This window comes from Paraphaeosphaeria sporulosa (assembly GCF_001642045.1).
Source record: "Paraphaeosphaeria sporulosa strain AP3s5-JAC2a unplaced genomic scaffold CC84scaffold_19, whole genome shotgun sequence".
NCBI classification, from domain to species: Eukaryota; Fungi; Ascomycota; class Dothideomycetes; order Pleosporales; family Didymosphaeriaceae; genus Paraphaeosphaeria; species Paraphaeosphaeria sporulosa.
Genome location: NW_017253378.1, coordinates 17,070 through 38,454, shown reverse-complemented (window position 1 = coordinate 38,454; position 21,385 = coordinate 17,070). Strand labels below are relative to the sequence as shown.

Here is a 21,385-nt window from a genome sequence, read left to right as displayed (position 1 = left end):
CAGGGTGGACGTTACGGAAACGCACTGCAGGCAGCTGCCTATGGAGGACACACAGAGACCCTTGACTCCTTAATCACAAATGGTGCTACCTCACAGCTCCAGGATCATTATGGACGGACACCGCTTTGGTTGGCTGCAGCTGGCGGCAAGACCGCCACAGTAGAAGCCCTCATTAAGAAACATAGCGTCGATCATCAAATAGCTGACAATCTTGGGAGAAAGCCTTCCTGGATAGCTGTGAAGAAAGGACATGGCGCAGTATCGAAGGTTCTCCAAGCGCATGATGGAGAATCCAACACTGAGCCAATAGTGCCACCCAACGGGAATCATCACCAATCACGTCTAGAATGCGATGTCTGCACCTCAAAAATTCCAACAACTGTCTTTCATTACCATTGCAACCTCTGCGCTGGTGGAAATTGGGATATATGCGAGGACTGTAGGAAGTGTGGAGCCACTTGCGTGGACCCGGCTCACCTTCTGCTTAAACGGACGATGCTTAACGGAGTCTGGTCAGAGATCACAACTAACCATGACTCATGAGACATCACGGCAACCATATAATTATATCTAGTCTACCTTACCCATGCGTCTAAATTATATCTTGCTTATAAGTTAAAATACAGCTCCATTTGGTCCGTATATCATTACTACTATTTAAAAATGTGACGTGAAACGCCATTGGGCAGCTCCTCTGCGGAGCTTCCTTGTATGCTCGGGGAGCTTCCTGTACGTATATGGCTAGTTCTGCGCTTAGACCTAGCAATATCTCTATATATATGGAGCGTGGGAGCTCTCTCCCACACTCCAGTGACACCCTGAACTGCTTGCCAAGCTCCCTCCAACAAAAAAATAATTGCGATTGAATATTGGTGACCACACTTACAGATATCCGCCATGTTCCAGTCCATTATAGCAATGGAGGAGGGTAGAGATAGAGACATTACTTTGTTCCAATCGAGCAGTATATGTGTGAGGTATATCTATACGCAGAGCTTGCGCCAGCGCTTAGCTGGCTGGATCTATATCAGCGGATACTGTAGAGGAGGGTAAGCTCGAGTAGGAGGCATAGCGTCTATGAGGAGAAGCTTTAAGAAGCATGCGCCATAGCTCCCGCGATTTTAGTATAGCACGGTTGTATAACATAGGCTACTAAGTGTAATGAAAGCCAATTTTTCAGCCAGGAATTCTTGCTCAATTGCGGGGGCGTACACATGTCCCTACGGATGAATCTGGAGTAGGTCTTCTTAAGCGCTGCTTATGTTCAAACTTTTAAGAGAATTTTTTAATAGGCTGAGACGTGTTTTAAACCCTCTACAGTAATGCTAGGTGAAGTTTCTAATAGAAGGGAAAGGGTGCATTGGTGTAGTAGCTTCTAGCGCTGTAGACAAAATGCCTGAAAAAATAACAAAGGCTGCTGTAATTGTACACGCTTACATCCTCAGGATACTATACTATAATCAGAATACATTATTAGGTTGTTTTGAAATTCATTAGAGGGCGGGTTGCAGAGTAGTATCATTTAACGGGTTTTATGGTTCTGCGTAGTGGGTTGTTCTAACCATAGGGAGGGAGGTTACCCAAGAACATCATAAATATCGCTCCGCCTCCCCCTAGGCCGCCTCTGCCATTCTGCACTCGGCCCTGGCACCTCGTAAATACTGCTCGGCGGCGGCCTCCCAGGTTGCACCTCCGCGTTCACACTTGACTCTGCCACCGCCCTCTTCCCCCCCGGCACTACCCTCTGCAAGCTCACAACAGGAAGCCTTCCCTCTATCTGCTTGCGCCGCTCATCATCGTCCACCTTACCAGGCAGCGGTTGCACCATCATTACCTCTGGCACGATGAAAGCGCTGCGCGAATTGGGAACAACCGCCTCAGGACGCGCAGCGGCCTCGCGTTGTTCCAGATCCGGAGCATCCTCGTAGGTATTGGGATCCGGAACAGTCTCGCGCCTACGCTTTAGCTTACACCGGGACGTAGAGGTCGGTGGCGGCATCCTGGTACTAGGAGTGGAGTCGTACGCCTCGTCCTCTGCCTCCTCCGGCGGTTCGGTTCCAGGGTGTTGCAGCGGCATCTCGATTGGGGTGATGGGTGAGAATGCGGCGGCGGCGTCGGCATACGAAGACGAGAAGGACGAGAAAGATGTCGAGGATGAGTAGGATGCTGATCTGGTGACAGCGTGGGGGGAGAACATGTGGTCCGGCAGTCCATTTCCAGTGTCGATTTGTGGAACTCCAGTGATAGGAACGCTGCGGGAGGGCGCGGCAGCGGGGAGGCGAGGCGATGGGGCGGGGGTGGGTCTGCGGGACCAGGAGCGCGAGTGCGACGGGCTGTACTTGTAAAGCGAAAGCACAGCGCTAGGGGGACGCCTGCGTACGGGAGGAGTGGACGTTATGGCAGCGGTGGCTTGGGAATGTCCGCTGAAGGTGAATGTCGGCAAAGGGTGAGGGAGTGCAGGGGCGGCGTCTATTGCCCATGACGTTAGGTTGGCATTCGAGCGGCCGATGCGGCGCACGCGGGGACGCGAAGTCAAGTTCGTTGCGGTGGTTAAGATGCTGCGGGCGGGCATTTCACGGGACGGCGTGGACGATGTGGTGGCGGGTGGCGCGGCGTCGATGGTGGGGAGAACTGCGTTGGGATGTTGGGAAGGCTCGGCGCGATGCTCGGGTCGAGGACTAGGCGGCGATTCGAGCCCGTCCGGATCTTCGTTGTCGCTGTCGGCGGCAGCTGGGAGGGTTTCGCTCTCGTTCGCGCGGAGCGAAGGCGAGGGAGGGGTGGTTGTGCGGGCGGCTGGCGCGGTTGAGTCGGCGTCGGCTTCAGCTTCGTCCTCAGATCCGTCGTCTACGTGGCCTTCGACGTCGGTATGGCGCTCGTTCGTGGAGCCGGGCATGTCGACTGCACGCTGCATCGCGCACCGGCCGCCCCGATGGTCCATCAGGCAGTCGTTTTGGGAGTCAGCGTGCCCTAGACCTGCGCACTCATCAGCTCCACGCCGTACACGGACATCAACCCACTCACTCGCTCGAATCGCGCCCGCCACGGCGCATACGCTGCTGTCCAAGTTCACCTTCACAAACTCCATCTTCTTGACGCCAGGGTGCAGCACCCGCTGCGGGCATGCTAGTATCGCAAGATCCTCCGCAGACGAGACGTCCGCCAGGTTGCACCAGTGCACGACTTCGGCGTGCGAAGAGAGGACAAACGAGTTACCACGCTTATCTGGTGGCGGCCACGCAGCCACGTCCACAGGCGGGCGCCTGCCTTTGCCTTTGCCTGCAGGTTTACATGCCCGCGCGTCGTCCTTCGTATACGCCCAGAGGATGTGGACGAGCGGATATCGAATATCCAACACAATGGCAAGGTTTTCGGAGGTCGCTTCGGAGTCGTCTTCGAAGTGCACCCACACAAGGGCGTGCTTGCGAAGCACGAGGTCATGCTTGCGACGGCGCTGGGGGTTGGGGAAGACAAAGGATTCGTGCGATATGAGGGTATTCCAGTCGGGGTAGGAGGGTTTAGTGGTTATGGAGAAGCTGAAGGAGTCGTGTGGGACGTTTGCGGCGCGTTGGGTATAGCAGGCGTAAATTTGCGCTGGGGTAGTCAGCAGGGCAGGTAGGCATTGCAGTGTAAAGTGCGTGGGAAGGCATCACGGTGAATGAACGCGACAGAGACCGGAGACCGACTCACACCAGTTCTCGTGCTTCAAGTTGTTATCTTGCGGGTTCTCCTCGCTCACTTCGTCGCCATCGCAGTGCCACCTATTCAGCCCGCGCAGCACCTCGCCAGTCGCGCAGCAATACGTCTTGGCTTTCTTCCTGGAGCCTGACGACGCTTTCTGTGATCGCGCGTGTTTGGGAGCCATGGCGTCGTTCTGGGAGATGGGCGCCACGCGTCTGGACCTCCGATGAGAATAAGGTCATCAACGGACGAGGAAGGCATCGACAAGTGTGCTGCGGAGCTGGTGTGAGTTTCGTCAAATCTTACCTGTTATGAGACAAGGATCCACAGGGCACAATGTCTCTCGTGGCAACCTTCCTATGTGCGCCACCTGGAGCACGGAGTGCGCTCGCTGAACGTCCGTCGCGATTGAGAGTACGTGGCATTTCAAGCGTTCGACTGGACGTATCGAGAGGGACTGAGAAGTCGACGTTCTCCCACAAGCGCCAAGCGTCCACATGAGACTAACGCCGTGCTAGCGTGGCATCAGTGCTCAGAATGGGACTAGGCACCCGAACATCCTGGGAGGGTCGGCTGGCTCACTTGTTCGGAGCGAGCGTCCCAAGCTTTGCGTTGCAGGATCTGGTGGGGGAACATTTCGCTGCACAGGGCGAGACTGAGAATGTGTGGCCTGGGCCGGTGCCGAAGAGACGTCAGGTTGGGACATGGCGCCGTGCCTCCGCGGACAGCTCGCTCACATTCCAAGTGATCTCACGGCCAAGCCCGCACCTGCAGCCAACGAAGTGGGTCGCCGCCCGCTGCAGGGATTGAGTCCGCACCGGCGGGCGACGAGCGCACTGTTCGATGCCTGCACCGGCAGCAGACGGCTGCCCAAGGCATCACAACACCGTCAATGCTGGAGATAGACGGAATCAGATGACCAAGGACAAAGAAACCCTCTCTGCAGTGGAGCGAAGCACCCCGCGCGCTACCAGAGCCTGAGCCACTCAGAGACCCGCAAGCCAGCCACAATCGCCACACTGGTGTAGCCAAATTGCGGGGTGTCCGCACAATGTGAGATAAAGAGTGCAGAAGGACTCTGGTCCCAGGATCCTGATCCCGGCCGGAGATCGCTGGCCACCGTAGAAACTAGCGGGTAAACTCCCCTTCCGCGGACTGCCCGGGAGACTAGGTTAGCGCGCGAGCATCCTTATCGTTATGTTATCACCAACGAGCCTCCCGTCCCTTCGCTCCAAGCGCTAAACCCGAACACTCGCGCGAAGTCTACAAATCTTAGTGCGCGCAGTTGGGTCAGTCTAGGTATGCTAGGAATTCGGTACGTCCAATCGTCGGGTCCACCCTCGTCGTACTGCTCTGTCAGGAAGGGATGGTCGGTTAGAGGCAGACAGGGAGGCAACAGGAACGCGCCGCTGTCTCCCATCCTTTGCTGCCAATTGCATTCTCGAGAGTAGATTTGACTAAGCCTTTCCCCCTTCATTCCCCTCTTCCTGCTGAGGCTGGAACAGCCGGGCTGGGTGGGCGCGTCCCGTGTCAGTCTATTGCATCCTCGCCTTGTGTGCTTCGTGGTATGCTCAACTGTGGAAGCGTACAGGGATGGCGCATCATAGCTGCAGCCGCGGAGCACACTTGCCTATCTTGCATTGCTCAGAGCATTTGGAACTCGTATCCTGATGTTGCACAGTTGCCTTTATCGCAGCCGCCAAGGGAGTGTAGAGACGGGATCTTGCTCGTCGCGTTGCCGACACAAGACCGCCGGCCACGCCCGCCAGGGTTGGCGCCCAATCACCTCTGCCTACTGTGTCACATTTTGCAACCGCGGCAACAACACATCGCATTCTAGAATCGACCCGGGCCCTCATCCACGTCTGAGTCTGCACAGACTCCTTCCTGGCAATGCACAAGGCTGTTCATGGAGGGACGCAATCAATCCGACGTGCATCACCAATACTCATGCATCTCCATTATCGTCCCTTGGCCGTGTCATGCAGCAGTTGCTCGAAAGGAGGGCCTCTGCGAGAGCACTGCCGAGCGCACTCGGGCCGATATGCCTCAGATAGGATTCTGTGGCTTGTTTGTGCGCTCGCCCGCAGCTCCGAGATATGGCGTGGCGGGGTCCGGTTCGGGCGGTTCCATCGTACCGTGTTCGATCTTCGGTTGCTTGGCCGCCGGTGGAAGGCACAGGTCCTCCGTACGCCCCGTCGGCGGGGGGCTGCATGCGCTTCGTCGGTCGTGACGTCGGGATTGGCGTCACTCCACTGCTGGGCCGAGGACGATATGCTCTGCAAGCCGAAGTCGGGCCTCCGGTGATGAGAAACCGCGGGACCGGCGTCTTGTTCGTGGTCGATGTGATGGAGGATTGTACCAACTATGTTATCCCGCGATCCAAAGTGATGAGGAAAGATCACAATGCTGATTCCACGGCGATAATCTTCCGCGATGTCTTCTACGGCATCGCTTTCATTTAAAGGGAGCTCCAACATCTCATCGCTTAGCCTTGAAACTATATCTGCTGAGCCAAATTCCGCAAAGCAAGCATAGCGCCGGTTGATCATGCTTTTGGCAACATTTGGGCCTCGGGCCACTTGTGGCTCGAACCTTGGAAGCGATCGTTCATGGGGTTAGATGTGATGCGTATGATAGATATAGACGTCTGCAGGCCCGCAGCCACTTTCAAGTCCTATTCGTCCCTTCTGTAAGCTCTCAGAACTTCTTTCCCCCATTCGAGATTCGCAAAAAGCTCGCGGAGAGCAGCGTACACGAACCGGGTCTCTAAGGCATAAGTCTTCGACGGTACAGGATCTTGCCAATACCACATAGTCAAGTCGATATCCTATTGGTGTTGACCAGCCTAAGAGGCGATTGTACACTCGACCCGATCGCCCACGTCGGACTTGTTAGCATCCACACCAAGGATTCGTCGATTGGGTTTGAGTCTCCCCAATCTCGCGACTACCAACACATTTATGCCTACCTTGCACGGCGCTTTTGCGGCATTGGGTATAGAACGCGATGCAATCAATGATAGATGGACTTTTACACGGATTCAAGAGGTGTAGATTTCCATTGCAGAAAACCACGTCGCAGTCTCCAATTCCATGGCCCACAAACTCCTTCCTTCCGAGCATTGTGTCCCTAGATTTCGCGGCCCCATCGCCATGCAGACTGTGTGGACATGCACTAAGGCAGTGCGCGTGCCACTGTCGCCTATCCTACCGCACGCACTCCGATCTGACCGCGCACCGCCTTACCACTACGCCCCCCAATCACACTCATTGCGCCATAATTTACGCGAGGCTTGCCACGCGATATACTTTAGTCGATCGACTCACAAGCGTGGTCATTGGCAACACATTAAGCACGCGCAAATTCCCACGCAGCCGAAGTAACTAACACTTATCCTTAGTCACTGCCACCGAAACCCCTGCCGCCCGCACGGAAATTAAGAACCTAAAGTCGCAGTATACGCTGCAGGGAGATGTTCGGGCCCTGAGGCTAGTTCAGATGTGGATTAGGATTAGGCGATCTCTTGGTAAGACGATATTCAGCCTCCGTGGAAATAGTCTGTTGGTGAGGGTGGCACGGATGCGCGTTCGTTTAGCCCCAAATATGCTTCTGTAATAGCGGCGCCCACCGAGTGCGCACGAACGCCCGCTGAGGCATAGGCGGTAGGGCCGTTCCGCTTGTCCGGAGCGGCCCACGCGCCTCGCGCGAATCGTCCATGGAGGTAAGAGGATCGACTGCGATCCTCGACCGCCTCGTGCCGCCGTTAAGGCTATCTGCAGGAGCATCGCCAAGAAGACTTCTAGGATTCACGATGAACGCTTTGTGTGCAACACTTCGCAATTTCACTTCGTCTGAAATCGCGCCGTTTTTCGGCTTTCTGCGCTATCATCTCGTTGCTTTGCATTCATCGTGAATGGACGACTGGTTTTACTATCGCTATCATACACCAGCTCGTCACCCCATGTTAGTACTGATCTGATTTGAAACAAGTCGTCAAATTCTCGAACAATGCTGCGAGACAGGCATCCAGGGCTGAACTGTATCTCTACTACACTAGGAATCGAGGCAACTGCAGCGCAATTCGAGCATCCAGCACAATTAGATGGCTACTCTAAGACTGCGTAGGACGTTCTTGTCGTCCCCAACGCGAACAAAACCCCGGTTTGACGATGAAAAAAACTGATGTCGGATGGTCACTGTAGCGGCAAAAGGTATCGCCGACAGGAGGTAGTAGATGCGATCTAAAAGTTTTGGAGGTATGCATTTCCTTATACTTGGGATCGTCTGGCATGTCTGAGTGCATTGCTTAAGTTCCATCATCAATCTAGGTAATTACACTCTCATACTTGTGCCCGTAGTGATTTCTTTGCCTACGGTGCGCAATTCCTGAGCCGCGCTCATGGCTACAGTCCCATATTGCAACACGGTTCGCAAATTTTTGAAGAATCGTTCTCCAGACGCGCTGTTATCGAATCTCAATTATTAAGGCTACTGCGACGCGTCCGCTACAGCTAGCACAAAGCCTCATCGCACGTTGGCGGCCGAATGTGTGGGGACGGATGCACACAATGCAAACATGCGTTCATGCGTGAGCCAGGGTCTGACCACGAGGTTCTGTCACTAAGGTTCCTGTTTTTGCACACTCAAAGATCCGGGGATATTATCTATAGGCTGCCTAAAGCAAAGCGGATCGAAGAAATAGCCTTGAAGAAGAGAAACCTATGCGAGAACAGAAACCCATGCAAAACTTAAGACACGCTTCATACGTAGTCAACACTCCGGTCGCGGTAGCCCTACGCCCAATTGCCGGTGTACACGTACCAAGTATGGCCGTGGGTGCCCAGGTCGTTCATCGACAAGAGAACGTTAAGACACCTCACGTTGGAGTCTGGTCTGTTTTCACCTGATGCAACGACTCGCCTTGACACGGCGATCGCTTTTGCCACGGTTGGGCCCGTAGACTCAAGGCAGTGTGTCAGCAACAATTTCGGTCCACGTTGACATTTAGAAATTAGTGAAACGTGAGATACAATTTGGAGGGTTTAAGAGCGATGAGAAGATTGCGCATCTCAATACGATCGCCCGCAGTTATGTGATGCCATTTTCACCCAGCCTCTCTGCTCTGGGGATGCGAAAAGCAGGATGACCGGAAGCGTGAATGCGTGTTACACCTAGTGCTTGGGCGACACCATCATACACGTCGACAATCGCACAAGCAGAGTGGCTGCGGCATTTGGTGGTGTATCTGACAGCGGACGCCCGGAGACGGTAAAGAGAGAAGTGGGTCGGCAAGACTGGCTGTAGAATTGGTATTTTGGGATTGGATGAGAACTGAACGTGAACAAAGGTACGAGGGGCAGATGTCAGTGTGGGACGAGGCGCATATATTTGATCAAACCCTCTCTATTACTATTGATTAACAATAGAAACACGACAGCCCAGTATTATCGATTCATCTTTGAGGAATTGTGTATGGGTTGGGATCTACCTGGTAGCTAAATTTTATCATTTGTGAGTGAAAACGAACAACTTTCAGGACATAGAAGAACCTTAAAGCTGTGGCTAGTCGTTAGCAAAGGCTTTTCCATCGGCCCAGAATTACAGCTCATGCAGACCACCAACGTAGTGGCCGAGCACTGATGTCAACCGAGCCAGCCGTGCCCACATGTCCACGAGGCGCCACACCCTAGGCTAATTCCCTTACCCCGTCTTTACTTCATCTTGTCTACAATTGCTTCCAATCCAGCGCCGAACTCTCAATTCCATGCGGCAAGCCTGCCCCACACACTCGAAATTCTCCGGACCCTCAACAGTGGCGATGGAGAAGAAGGAGGCGAGATCAGGCAGGATGCTATTGATGTCTTCAGGAATCCGCTTGTCCTTGGACTTAACATGGGAGAGAGATTGAATACGAACAGGAGGGTGCTTAGTGGAGTGGGTGGAGGCTTGGGAGTGGGAAGAATGGGGGGGGGTGGCGAATCTGGCTCCATGGTTAGTTGCGTGTCAGATGCGGCTGTGTTAATTAACCTAATCATATGCGAATTATATTTCTGTCAGTAAAACTTGTGGTGTAGGTTGGGTCCTGACTGGATTGTGCTAGTGAATTGTATATATGTGATACGCGGATTTGCGCGTTGTGAAGATACAATCTGAAGGGCTGCGCAACATGAAAGAAAGCACAACACATTGCATGCGACTCCAATACACAGTTTTAAGATCACGTTGAGTAGCGAAGCAGCATGTAGCTGCTTACTAGAGGGGGTTTTTTTTCATCACGATCAGCCCTAAAGCCTTACGACAATTACCGTTTACGCCAGTAGTCGACTAGGGGTAGGCATGAGCATACAGGACGACGAGTTAGTTTTAATTCCTATATCCCTTCTGCCTACATAACAACCATTCCTCCCGTGACCCTCAAAGCGCACTCGTCAATCTGCGACTCACCGCCAAACCATAATCTTCCTCCCCTAACTTACGCAGCTTTCCACTAAACACGCCCCCTTCACATTTCAGATTCAATGCATGCTGAAAACTGTACGGAGCACAGACGTTACGCCTCTCCGCGGCTTAGGTGCTTTGCAAGTACATATCGCCCAAAAGGATCCTTGCTTCGTGATTCTTGGTAATCATTGCCGGGTCTCAGTATATCTTAATGGCTCGTGTCGCCAGATGGACGCGTATATGAAGGCTACCTTGACTGATCCAGAATACTGTCCCATGTATAAATGACACCTTGATCTCCATTCACCTTTATCCGCCCGGACCCTCATACTCTCTCCAGCATCGTCCTAATACCCGTTCATGGAACAGACGCCTATTCCTTGGAATGCAGTACAGGGAGCAATAGTACCGTTTCCTCTTGCGGAACAAGACCCTAAGAAGCACTTCTTGCGTAGATTTGAAGCACCCAACTTCCTCGCAAGGCATTATCAATGTTTTCACCGTACAAACTTTTGTGAAATAGTTGCAAGAACCAGAGCGGATCTGCGCAACGATATGGATACCGCAGCATCGCAAGGGCCTCGAGTGATGCACCCTGATATGCAGACGTCAGGAATCTACTGCGGCGGCCCGCCACTTCTCAACTATAACTTTTCTCTTGGAAAGGCCGGATTCAACGAGAACAATGGATTTGAAAACCTCCTATATCTAGCCAACTGCGACTTTACAACTCTTTGAGAGAAACAGTTGCAACCATTTAAGAGAGCCCCAATGCAAAGGTGTGCTTAAGTGAACTCATGGGGAGAAAATGGAAGGAGCGGGAAAGATGAAGTGCTATAACGGTCCCTCATAGCCCTTGTCGGAGGCAAGGACCGTACATCTGACTCCTCCTCGCGCCACACCCGTTGTCTCTTTCAGTCTGTACGCAAGTCATCAACGTCTCTAAAACATTCATTGGAGTCCCAGTTACGTTTCCTCGTCAAAATTCCACTTCTTTGCGACGTCCGCTGCAAATGCAATGCCCTTGGATCTCACCGCGGACGCAAGATCCGACATGCACTGACGTGCTGCCGAAATATGCCCTGCCACCCTCCCAATTCCTAGGAACGCTAACCCACCAATTGCTTCCGAAGACTGTGCGGCCCAGTGTAGCGCAACGATTGCACCCCGAGAGTGGCCGATGACGGCGGTGTCTCGTGCCGATCTCGTATCCAAAGTCCCCTGTAAAGCCGCGATGAGCTCGCCCACATCGGTGACATGGCCGGTCACAGAGATGGCATCGTCTTCTTCTCGGCCGAAGCGAGGCTCGTAGGATCGCGGTGGTCTGAGCCGCCCTGCGCGCTCGTGCGCAAGTTCGCCCATCGTCAACTACCCACCACAACTCTCTTAGCACGACACGATACCAGTATCAACGACTCAACATACCCAGGTCTCTGTTCGAAAGGGATTGACTGAACGGGGGCAGGTGACTGTGCAGGTCACTTGTGTTTAGGGCTTGTAGGTAGGTAGGAACGAAGCACGGCACAGACGTCCCTTCACTTTGGGACTGTGGCTTCGGGCACCCCCGACTTTGAAGTCTCCAAGTTGTCTTCGTTGACATCTTATGTTTCCTTGTGGGGATTTCAAGTCGAGTAATGGTACGCTGCGTGTCGTCACTTGACACGGGAGGAGTGAGAATTAAGGCGCTATAACCAGGGAGTCGTCTTGGTTGATATTGCCGATTGGTGCCCTCGAAATTTTTCATGCAAGTGATCGACAGTGGCGGTGTCCCCAGATCAGCACAGCAATATCGTCGCCTCTTAAACAATGCGGAGAACTCGCTGTAAGCGTCGAGAGTCGTCACTAGGCCACTCCATGGGAATCATTCTCGCGAGCTTTGTGGTCTCGATCATGCGGCCGAGATCGAAATCATATCGTTCACGCCGGATGCCTTTGAGTCGTTTCACTTCTGTTGCTTCTCCGTGCCGATAGGTGTCGAGTTTCTACAACGCAACCTTCTCCCACTCCGTCTCACCCGGCTCTTTCCAGTAGTCAGTTCCGTTCTCCCTGAATCCCATCTTTTGCAACACCCTCCCGCTTCTCCCGTTCGTCTTTTCAGTCTCAGCAATGAACCGTCTTACACCTCTCTCAGCCATTGCCCATAGCATCACAGCTCGAGCTGCCTCAGCAGCCACGCCCTTACCCCAGACCTTTTCGTGCACGCCGTATCTCAGCTCCACCATCTCTTCCCAGGGCGGCAACGGCTCATCACCTGCTTCGCGCTCCGGCATTGATGTTGTCGTCGCGTCTCGAACACCCGCGTATCCCGCCCATTTAACGCGATCCAGAAACCCCAGGTCAAGATCAGAGATCCGCACGAGATTCGCGGTCCCCTCCGCATTCAGGCACCTCCCACTTTGACCAGCAACAATGTCCGTGCCGTGGTCATCTGTGCGCATCCCCACGGCGAAATCGCCCATACCCCTCGTCTTCCAGCATCGCTCCATGTCACGCGTGATTATCACGTCTCTCGTCTCCTCGTCAGTCCAGTTGCGAACGCCCCAGTCCGGTCCGAATGCCATTGTGCAGAATGCCTCGCTCGCGTGCAAGGCGCTGTACAGCTGGATATAAGCGTCGCATCGGACAGCCATTGGCGTAGGGACGATGACAAGTCGCTCAGTGAGGAGGATCCATGGTGTTTGGAGGTAGTGTGAGACCTGGCACTGGGTCTGGGGACGCATGATTGGTGGGGAGTCTTGTTACAAGTGATGGTATCGATGTACTTTGCACAAGACCAGTTGTGAAATTAGGAAGCTGATACGCTAAGCGACTCCCGACGCACGGACAGGAATATTGAAGACCTTGCACGAGCAAGTCAGCTTGCCAAAGCGATGCGTGGATGGAGCGATGCCAATAACCACACGACCGGGTATCTGCAGCTTGCGACCGCTGTGGATCGTAGCTTGCATGAGCACAGAGTGTGTTGCCGCGGTGCGGGCCACAGAATGGATGTCGGAGCTCTGGTTTTTCGGACTAGCCATTGGACCGGCTCAGCAATCCGTGCTTCTTAACAGCAGCCACCACACCTCTCCAACCATTACATGCGCCCAACGGTCGCATCGCGAGACCCGTCATCTCGCCATGGATCTCACCGCGTTGCCTGATCCCACAGCAAAGCGGAAACGCGCAATACGCACCGCCTCCTGCTCCCCGGCGGGCCACATCACCATATCCACTGCCCAGGGCGCGCTCGCAGCGAGTCGGTAGATCATACTCGTCTTGAACTCATTCTAACCCTCTTTTAAGACACACAACTTGGGCCAGAGTCGTGTTACAAAGGGCTAGAGCTAGGAAGGGTCAGAGTTAGACAGGATTAGGTTTAGTAAGGTTTATATAAGGTCAGGGTAGAAGACCGTTTTCCATGTGATTAATATAGGTACGCCTTAGCGTTCTCCCAAGTAAGGTGAACTTGATCATGTCTGCTGTAAAGCTGAATGCTTACGACACGGGTTCAGCATGCAACAAGATGGTCGAGCACAATAGGGTGGAGTTGCACCGAGAAAGATGGAGAAGTCCCCCAACCAGGCTTGGCACGATCCTGCAGTCGCCGACAAGGCAGCTGAAAACCACTTGGGCTGCCTGGATTCGGGGGAAGATTGCAAGCACAGTTGTTGAGTTCGACGTAGCTGGACGACAGTCTCGGGGTCACTCGAACATTGAGAACACAGACCAGTGAGCGCGATCTTGGTAAGATCACTAGAGGTCGATGCAGCTCGAACGGCGAAATGGCAGCTGACGGTAGATGTCCGACGTATCCATACAGAGTCCGCAATCACCAGTACCTCGACTCTGACGTGAACCTCACATCACGGAAGCTGCTGTATGCATATGATACTCAGGTGTGTTCCCATAATCGAATTTAATTCCAGCTTGTGTCGGCTCCTTACTGTGCACCGACCAATCTTTTCCCATTCTTCTTCGACACCAGAATCTCATCTCTCCACTTCTCCAGATCATTCAGCGCCTTTTGCGGGTTCTTCTTCCTCATTAACAAATACCCTTGGATCTCAGCGGGAGAGAACGTATCCGCCGGAAACTGCTGTGCAAATTTCCGCGCCATCCCCTCCAGTGTCTTAGAATCGGGGATCTTGGAGACGGGTCGAGGCTTGCTGTTTGACAGGCGACCGCCGCTTGTTTGTTCTTCTGGCGTCTGGCTGTACATGCGCTTAAAAATCTCGTGGATCTGGTCCTGTGTTGCAAATGTAAAAGCGACCTGGAGATCCACTCTTCCTGGCCTGATTAATGCAGCATCGAGTTGTCCTGGAGTGTTGGTAGTCATGATGAGAACGTGGCCCTCATGGGACGCTGCACCATCAATCACGTTGAGCAGAGCGCTCAGACTGATAGACCCGGTAGAGCTGTCTGTCTTGTTTGTGGCCGTTTTAGCATCCTTGCTGGACCCCGGGTCCGCGTTGCCGCCTTCTGGCATCTCTACCAGGACGGGCTCCTCCTCGCGCTTGAGTCCAGCGCTGTCGATATCCTCCAGGAGGACAATACAACGGTCAGGGAGATCATTGAAGAGCATACATAGATCAGACTCGGTCAAGTCTTTATCGTTCAATGAGACGCAGTACACTTCCAGCCCGAAAACTCCAGCGAGCGCAAACGAGAGAGACGTCTTCCCGGTGCCAGGAGGACCGTGGAACAGGTACCCACGTCGGTGCGGAATACCTCGTGCTGCGTACCACCTGGCTGTGGCAGGGCGAAGGTACTCATTAATGTCCTCCACGATGTCGTCCTTCTGCTGTTGATCAAGAGACACTGTCTGCAGGGGACGGGATGGGCGGCATGATTGTCTACTCCAGTAGCGACTGCCGTTGCTTAGCGCACGGTAGACGCTTGTCATGGCGGTTTCTCGATTGATTTTCCACTGCCTGATGTGGGTGAGAACATCCTTGACCGGCTCTGCCGTTCGAGCGTAGCAGTAGATCTCCAAAGTCTCTCGCATGTACGATCCGGCTTCATCCTTCACACTGGAGCGAACAACTTTAAAGCGCCGGCCGTTGTGGAAGAAGAAGTCGTCGGTGCCATAGCTGAGCTCATACCGGGGCATGGGAACCTCATACTTGTAGATGCCCTGCTCGTCCTGTACATTATCATCCTTCTTGTTGTCGTCGTAGTCTGTAACTGCCTTCAACTTCCTACTGGATTTCCTGTTTTGTTGTTCGGAAAGCCAGGCCTTTACGTCGTCGAAAAGACCATCATCGTCGTGGACTTGAATAGAAGAGGTGTAGTACTCATCAAAATAGCCTTGCACCAGGTCATAGAGGTACCGCCAAGCCGCATGGCAACCAAAAATCAATGCCCATCCGGTCACAATAACTCCAATGTCGATACCCAGCAGTCGGAATGCCAATTGCGAGATGGTACTATATCCCGGAACCACGAGCTCGAGGAGTGTTGATGGCAGATTTGCGGCCGTGGCGTTTGTAGAGTTGAGTTCGTACTGCAAGTTCTGCAGTCGAGAGAAGTCCATGATGGTCGACGTGTTGATGAACGAATAAGTATCCAGCCAGGTTCCTCGAAGAAGCTTGCTGCAAATATACGTGATTGTCCTCAGGCAGCAATGAGTCAGACGGACTAAGCTTTGGTTCCATAAAGCCCGTTTCAGCGTCTTTCTCAGGCGACCTGAAGATAGATTTCCACCCTATTGACTGCGCCACTGACGCACCAGGTTAGCGCAAGGCTGCCATAGCTTAACGAGCCCGTGTCAGTGTGGCTGTGCAGTTCCTCCCCAATCAGAGGTGCAGTGAGGTTGACGTATGATACTTTTTAAGGTCTAAAGGGTCATCAAATCAATATCAACTGCCGGCGGCATAGCGACTCGTTGTTGCAAGCTGAAGATTAATATGAGGGTATAAAAGATTGGTGGGCCTTCCGCGGAAGTTTGATTGGGCACATTGAATGACTACCTAATGCATACTAGCGCGAGCGGGACTGGAAGTGGCGACACAACGGAGCATCGTGCAGCGGACTGGAGTGTAGCGATGGGCGTGCATGAACATGCACCAGAAAGGATGAGGATGTTCACGCGCCATTGTTGAGAAGACCAATTGCTGCCTCCGGGGATCGGGATTGCGATGTGGAGGACACATACGGCAAAGCAGGTGTATCTTTTCTTGGACATTGGTCCCGACTTGTGACATAGAGGGACGCTTAGCACATGTAAAACTCATCTAATGGGGTGTCTCCCACTGAAACCTGCTTGAGGAGCTCCTTGACTGCAAGACCGCGATTCACGCGCACGTACAGCAGCACCTGCCAGTGCAAAGCACACATGGACAGTTGTCTACCTGTAGCGAACGGAGAACAATAGCTCATTGTTATCTATCTGTGGCGGTCTTCTCCTTGGGAGATTGTCAGAATCATTGTCGAATTCCGTTCACCTGATCACTGTTTTGGAGTTTGGTTCCAGGTGAGCTTGCGCTGAAAACGGTGGCGGAGATTGCGATCATGGAGTCGAGACATATTAGACCAGAATCTATTAGCTCCCTTGTAGTAGCTAGAAGACAGTAGTAATTATAATTAATAACAGTTAGAGCGAAATGACTTCTTGCCTTTCCTTGAAGGGATGACCTCAGTGGAGCAGAGGCTGTGCGGTTTTAATGTCACCTAAAGGTCTCTGAAATGATACGCGATCGTGAAACCCGTATACGGTTAATAGTCGTGTCCATTGTAATTATAAAGCCCCCGTAATATTACTGCGGCCAGAAATCGTAGGTTCAAGCGCTCTGTGTCTTCTCTTGACAGCGGAACAGATCGCACCGCGATAATTGTGGAACCCGCTGCGTAAGATCTACTTAGCGCAACGGCGCTTTGCCAAACGATCAGCACCAGGTTGCCCGCCAATCGCTTGGTGTATCACCAGGGCCCATCTCCGATCCAGCACCGATGCGACGCGCGAACCAGGTTCATGCCAAATCTTTGCGGCATCTAAGCAACCTGCCTGTTATCTTCCTCGATGAGGGAAGATACACATAATTTAGAAGAAGGGCATGTAAAGTATTCTCCATCGCGCGCATTAGTTGGTCGCAGACTATTGCGAAGGCAAGCAGAGCAGGATTAGCCGTAGGCGTTTGTGAAGGTATCATAATGTCTAGTACTGCGGCGAAAGAAGCACGACTTCGCTACGCTTAAGGCTATAGGGGAGACTTTTTGTCGCTCTCTTAGAAGGCATCAACAATAAGCAGTCGAATAGTGATTAGGCAAATGTGTCTGCCATCGATACAATCCAACATGCCATCAACCCTAGTCAGTTTTGACCGCAGGAAAGATAATCCAGAGTCCGAAGACAAGGTCAGCAAGTTCGAACGCGCTATAGATGGGCTGACTTGAGACATTTGCTTTCCTTGAGATCCCATTGTAACATGGAATTCCGCCCGAAGCTGCGACCGGTGCATTGGGTCAAAAACGAAAAGATGGATTCGATGGTGTCATTATTGCCATCCACGGCAGTGACAGGGTCTTATATCACAGACTCTGCCGGTTATGTACAACGGCCATTCGAAAGATCATGCGGAAGCCAAATGTAGAACGTTTCGACTATAGTTTGAGCCTAGACTTACCGGCGGGGCATGAGATGGCAGTCCCATGCTATAGTATTTCCACCAGCGCCTCATTCGACGTGAGGTCCTCACTGTTCGCCTAGAAAAGAAGAGGGAGCGAAAAGAGGTATATAGCTTCGTCACTGCGGCGACTAGAAACAGAACGACACCTTAAATCGGTGGACCCAGACTTACAAGATGCCATCAGTTTTCAGGGGTATCTCCGTTCAATGCAAACCAACGCCGCCAAAGTCCAACCAACGCCAGCGTCCATGCCACAAAACCCGCCAGAAACAACAGCGTGCAGGAAGATTACTCTCAAAATAAAACCAAGTCCAACTCCAGCCTAATGTTCACTCTGCTGTGCCACCTGCTTCTTGAGCTTTCTAGACGGCTTGCGTGGTATGCAGGGTCGATGCAGGCGGCACTGCTGACCCACTAGATGGCTACCTTGGCGATTGCGGCGTAACTGACCTATCGGATTTTCTCGCGTTTGGGTCGATGGTGCTGCGGGCGATCTCGCGCCTCACAGCGTCTGGCTACTTGCCGGGTTTGCCTGATGCAGCGGGTTTGATGACTTCCCCATCGGGGTCACCAATGTCCTGGCATTGCTCTTGCGTCGCGATGGGTTCGACTTGTATCGGTTCCTTGTCGGCGCAAGCGGGGAGCAGGTTGGCTTCGTTAGTGAAGCAGAGGTACAACATGGCCTTGAGCCAGTTGTCCTCCGCAGCGGCGTTTCCGTTGACGGCATTATCGCTGCGCATGTGGAGGCACTTGGCGACTATTTCCTTTTCAACCTCCACATCGCCCACCCCATTCCCCCCCGAAACTCTCTCCCAGCTTAGCATCCAACCCCTTCTCCCCCTCGATCTTCCCTCCCATAGCTTTCTTCTTTTCCGGCGTCGGCACAGTAGCTACACTCGGCCCAAACACCAACTTCAGCACGACCTTCTCCTTCTCCGGCTTCGGCTTCGGCGTCTGCACAGCTTGAGCTGGCGTAGAGCGCAGAGGGGTCGGCATCACAACCCTAGCCCTAGGCCGAGACGCCGACGCGCTGGCGAGGACGGCAAGGAGATTGTGGTTCTCAGTCGGAATTGGGATTGGGGCGTAGGGCGGGGTTGTTGTAATTGTAGTTGCCGGTGTAGAAGCGGTCAGCCAGGCGGTCTTTGCAGGTCCAATCTCGATCTCGGTTGGGGCATCGTCTTCTTCGGCTACGGCCATTGGGCCCTGCGTCTCGTGCTTCTCTTCTTCTTCTGGCTCCATCGATGGGCTCTCAACGGCGTCAGGCATGGCCGCGTCCGTGCCATCTGCATTATTCCCACTCGCCTCCGCAGCCCTTGTAGCTTCTATCCTCATCAGCACACTTCCGCCACCGGAACATATCAAGGCTGGAACCTACTCTCTTCAAACTCTTCATGTGCGCGCACAGCCTGGCGCAGCTCGCACTTATCCCACCCTACATCCTCGACACTCTCCACGCCCCTCGAGTAAAAGCTAAAAAACTTATCCCGGAATCTCAACCCCTCCTCCTCTTTACCAGTGGCAGCCTCCAGCTGCTCCGTGCGAAACACATCCACGTGGCTCGTCAGCGTGTGGCTGTACCCAGCCGGCAGATTGCGCACGGTGTTCCTGGGCGCCTCAGCCGGCGTGTAGAACCATGCGCCTGCGACGAACCTCTCGCCATGATACCTCCACGCTTTGACATCCAGGAGGTAGCCGTATCCAGATGCGCTGTCAGGGCAATCGACCTTATAGATGCGAGCGCGGGGAGTGGCGTCCACGGCAGAGGGCTCGGGCTCGTAGCGGCGGCCGCCAACCAGGATCTCGAGGCGGAGGGGGAAGTTGTTGTGGGTGCGGCCGCGCGAGGGGCGGCGGCGGCGGGCGGAGGTGCGCGGCTTGAGCTCGATTGCGTCAAAGGGGGCTGGGGGGTTAGCTGGGGTTCGAAGCAACAGAACTGCCGGCGAGTTGCAGGATCAAGGCAATGGGGACATACTGCCATTCGGGTTGTCTGCGTTGATCTCCTCGTCCTCCACCTCTGTAGCCTCGTCTGCATCGGCCGGCATGCCATTGTCCTTGTTGCCCGCCGCGTCGGCCAGGCTGTCCATGTCCAGCGCGGCCTGCATCTCGGCCTCGACGTCGCTCGCCCCGTCACCCTCGTCACCAGCATCGGACGCAGCCGTGTTCGCCTTCTTTATCGCCGGCTCGGGGAAGTCAAACACGCTCGCGCTACTACCATTAGCCAGCCATCGCTTAACCTTACACGCGTACGTACCGCCTCTTGCGCGGCGAAGCGCACTCACCATCTCGCGCGCTGGCTACCTGCCCGGCGCGGCGTGGGGACAGCTCATCTAGATCGGCAGGCGCACCGCGCAGGAAGAGCGCCCGATCCACCTTTAGCAGGCGCATGCGAGCCATTACAGGTGGTGGTGGTAGGAGTTGCGGCGCGTTAGGCGTCTTGTGCCTGGGCTGGCGGTCGCGGAGCTGGATAGCGCGCTTATGCGGTGGCGCGGTACGAGGAGCTCGTCACAATTGACGAATAGCGTTAGCGCGTGCATTGCTTGGCAACATTTCGAATGTCCATTTTGCATGCGAAAAATATATTATATAGTAAAATAAACTTCTAGGAACTTCTCTATATGCTTGATTCCCTATCTAGGGCAATTGTAGAGATGTTCTAGGGGTATAGAGGTACTTTCTACCATCCTCCACCATAGAAACAATCATCTCCATAATGCTTCATGATACGGCGAACAACGTCTAGGATGCCGTTAATCCACTTATTCATGACCTCCTGCGGTAACTACTCCCACTCGTGAGCCTATTGTTTACAGCATTCGTCCGCGCATGTGGACGGCGTGAAGTCCTTTATCAGGTGACGTCGGATCCACGGCCATACATGCTCCACTACGTTAACGTCTAGACTATAACCCAGCCAAGGGAGCTTCTCTATGTGGGAGACTTCTAAACACTCTATTACGATACGTGATTTGTGTGCTGGAGCTCCATCCTTAAACAGGACCGGACGTCGTCCATCCATCTCTATGTTACGGCTACGCCGCAACTGAATGACCTGCAGGGTAATTACGATGACAGCGATGGAGATGACTGGGGTTCCGACCCGGGCAACATCGCTTATGGTGACGATGCTTACCACAACATGGACACGTAAGCATCAGGGCACGTGATAAAGTCACGTGATGGCTCTGCGGGCTCTGCGGAGCAGAGCCAACAGAGCCAGAACCGATAGCAGTATATAGAGATGTGTTGGATAGAATGATGATTAGGTCGTCACTTTGATTAGGATCTTAATGATGGGTGTGAGTTCTTGATTGTCCTCTTTACTAATGTTCCTTTTAACCATGAGTTTCTGACACCTTAATCTAACAAGAGACTTAAGCATGATAGTGTAATCTGACACACCCCCTCAGCTTAAGAGCACTTTGTGGAGTTGGCTCAAGCTGGTCGTCCTTAGGGATCAATCTAGCTTATAGGCCTCCATCTATTGCTTATGTAATGGGCTGGGCCCATACACGCGCTGCGTGATACCCGCAGCTGTCAGTCATGTGATTCCGCCCCAGAACCTGTAACTTCTGCCCCTGAAGATCCCTATCAGTATTCGGCCCGAACATGCCAATCCTCTTCTGCCTCTGCCTATATAGCTTGATCGCTCCCTCTCGATA

The 21,385-nt window shown here is 53.5% G+C and overlaps 9 protein-coding genes across 9 annotated transcripts; 2 read left to right on the top strand and 7 right to left on the bottom strand.

Moving 5' to 3' along the window:
• Positions 1 to 33: 33 nt before the first annotated feature.
• Positions 34 to 543, top strand: CC84DRAFT_1106051 (uncharacterized protein; the record flags this gene model as incomplete). The annotated part of the gene is made up of 1 exon (XM_018175122.1): positions 34 to 543. A coding segment is annotated over one exon (510 nt), but the record flags the coding sequence as incomplete, so codon positions are not given.
• Positions 544 to 2,661: 2,118 nt separating this feature from the next.
• CC84DRAFT_1210755 (uncharacterized protein) lies at positions 2,662 to 4,133 on the bottom strand (the record flags this gene model as incomplete). Its single annotated transcript, XM_018182313.1, has 3 exons — positions 3,688 to 4,133; positions 3,022 to 3,591; positions 2,662 to 2,973 (listed from the first exon to the last, which is right to left on the bottom strand). Coding segments are annotated over exons 1-3 (1,056 nt in total), but the record flags the coding sequence as incomplete, so codon positions are not given.
• A 1,225-nt stretch (positions 4,134 to 5,358) lies between these two features.
• CC84DRAFT_1234294 (uncharacterized protein) lies at positions 5,359 to 6,493 on the bottom strand (the record flags this gene model as incomplete). Its single annotated transcript, XM_018183810.1, has 2 exons — positions 5,359 to 6,273; positions 6,441 to 6,493. The coding sequence occupies 2 exons, from the start codon at positions 6,491 to 6,493 to the stop codon at positions 5,640 to 5,642; spliced, it is 687 nt and encodes a 228-aa protein (XP_018028929.1). The 3' UTR covers positions 5,359 to 5,639.
• Positions 6,494 to 10,974: 4,481 nt separating this feature from the next.
• On the bottom strand, positions 10,975 to 11,706 carry CC84DRAFT_429644 (uncharacterized protein). The gene has a single exon (XM_018186210.1). It carries the CDS (start codon positions 11,482 to 11,484, stop codon positions 11,089 to 11,091), a length of 396 nt encoding a protein of 131 aa, XP_018028928.1. The 5' UTR covers positions 11,485 to 11,706; the 3' UTR covers positions 10,975 to 11,088.
• Positions 11,707 to 11,985: 279 nt separating this feature from the next.
• On the bottom strand, positions 11,986 to 13,209 carry CC84DRAFT_429658 (uncharacterized protein). The gene has a single exon (XM_018186212.1). The coding sequence runs from the start codon at positions 12,840 to 12,842 to the stop codon at positions 12,105 to 12,107; it is 738 nt and encodes a 245-aa protein (XP_018028927.1). The 5' UTR covers positions 12,843 to 13,209; the 3' UTR covers positions 11,986 to 12,104.
• A 731-nt stretch (positions 13,210 to 13,940) lies between these two features.
• Positions 13,941 to 15,757, bottom strand: CC84DRAFT_429648 (P-loop containing nucleoside triphosphate hydrolase protein). The gene has a single exon (XM_018186211.1). The coding sequence runs from the start codon at positions 15,635 to 15,637 to the stop codon at positions 14,045 to 14,047; it is 1,593 nt and encodes a 530-aa protein (XP_018028926.1). The 5' UTR covers positions 15,638 to 15,757; the 3' UTR covers positions 13,941 to 14,044.
• A 214-nt stretch (positions 15,758 to 15,971) lies between these two features.
• On the bottom strand, positions 15,972 to 16,363 carry CC84DRAFT_1170028 (uncharacterized protein). Its single transcript, XM_018179819.1, has 2 exons — positions 16,088 to 16,363; positions 15,972 to 16,029 (listed from the first exon to the last, which is right to left on the bottom strand). Exons 1-2 carry the CDS (start codon positions 16,286 to 16,288, stop codon positions 16,006 to 16,008), a joined length of 225 nt encoding a protein of 74 aa, XP_018028925.1. The 5' UTR covers positions 16,289 to 16,363; the 3' UTR covers positions 15,972 to 16,005.
• A 1,586-nt stretch (positions 16,364 to 17,949) lies between these two features.
• On the top strand, positions 17,950 to 19,243 carry CC84DRAFT_429622 (uncharacterized protein). Its single transcript, XM_018186208.1, has one exon. The coding sequence runs from the start codon at positions 18,207 to 18,209 to the stop codon at positions 19,194 to 19,196; it is 990 nt and encodes a 329-aa protein (XP_018028924.1). The 5' UTR covers positions 17,950 to 18,206; the 3' UTR covers positions 19,197 to 19,243.
• CC84DRAFT_429625 (uncharacterized protein) lies at positions 19,244 to 20,183 on the bottom strand. The gene is made up of 3 exons (XM_018186209.1): positions 19,978 to 20,183; positions 19,699 to 19,931; positions 19,244 to 19,626 (listed from the first exon to the last, which is right to left on the bottom strand). Exons 2-3 carry the CDS (start codon positions 19,870 to 19,872, stop codon positions 19,291 to 19,293), a joined length of 510 nt encoding a protein of 169 aa, XP_018028923.1. The 5' UTR covers positions 19,873 to 19,931; positions 19,978 to 20,183; the 3' UTR covers positions 19,244 to 19,290.
• Positions 20,184 to 21,385: the final 1,202 nt, after the last annotated feature.

Excerpts from the sequence above, each read along its gene's own strand:
- CC84DRAFT_429644 (XM_018186210.1), bottom strand. The coding sequence starts at position 11,484 with ATGGGCGAACTTGCGCACGAGCGCGCAGGGCGGCTCAGACCACCGCGA.
- CC84DRAFT_429658 (XM_018186212.1), bottom strand. The coding sequence starts at position 12,842 with ATGCGTCCCCAGACCCAGTGCCAGGTCTCACACTACCTCCAAACACCA.
- CC84DRAFT_429648 (XM_018186211.1), bottom strand. The coding sequence starts at position 15,637 with ATGGACTTCTCTCGACTGCAGAACTTGCAGTACGAACTCAACTCTACA.
- CC84DRAFT_1170028 (XM_018179819.1), bottom strand. The coding sequence starts at position 16,288 with ATGTCCAAGAAAAGATACACCTGCTTTGCCGTATGTGTCCTCCACATC. Across the intron at positions 16,030-16,087 it reads CACTTCCAGTCCCGCTCGCG|CAATCTTTTATACCCTCATA; the intron begins CTAGTATGCATT and ends CGGAAGGCCCAC.
- CC84DRAFT_429622 (XM_018186208.1), top strand. The coding sequence starts at position 18,207 with ATGGTGCTGCGGGCGATCTCGCGCCTCACAGCGTCTGGCTACTTGCCG.
- CC84DRAFT_429625 (XM_018186209.1), bottom strand. The coding sequence starts at position 19,872 with ATGCTGGTGACGAGGGTGACGGGGCGAGCGACGTCGAGGCCGAGATGC. Across the intron at positions 19,627-19,698 it reads CGCAGACAACCCGAATGGCA|CCCCCTTTGACGCAATCGAG; the intron begins GTATGTCCCCAT and ends CTAACCCCCCAG.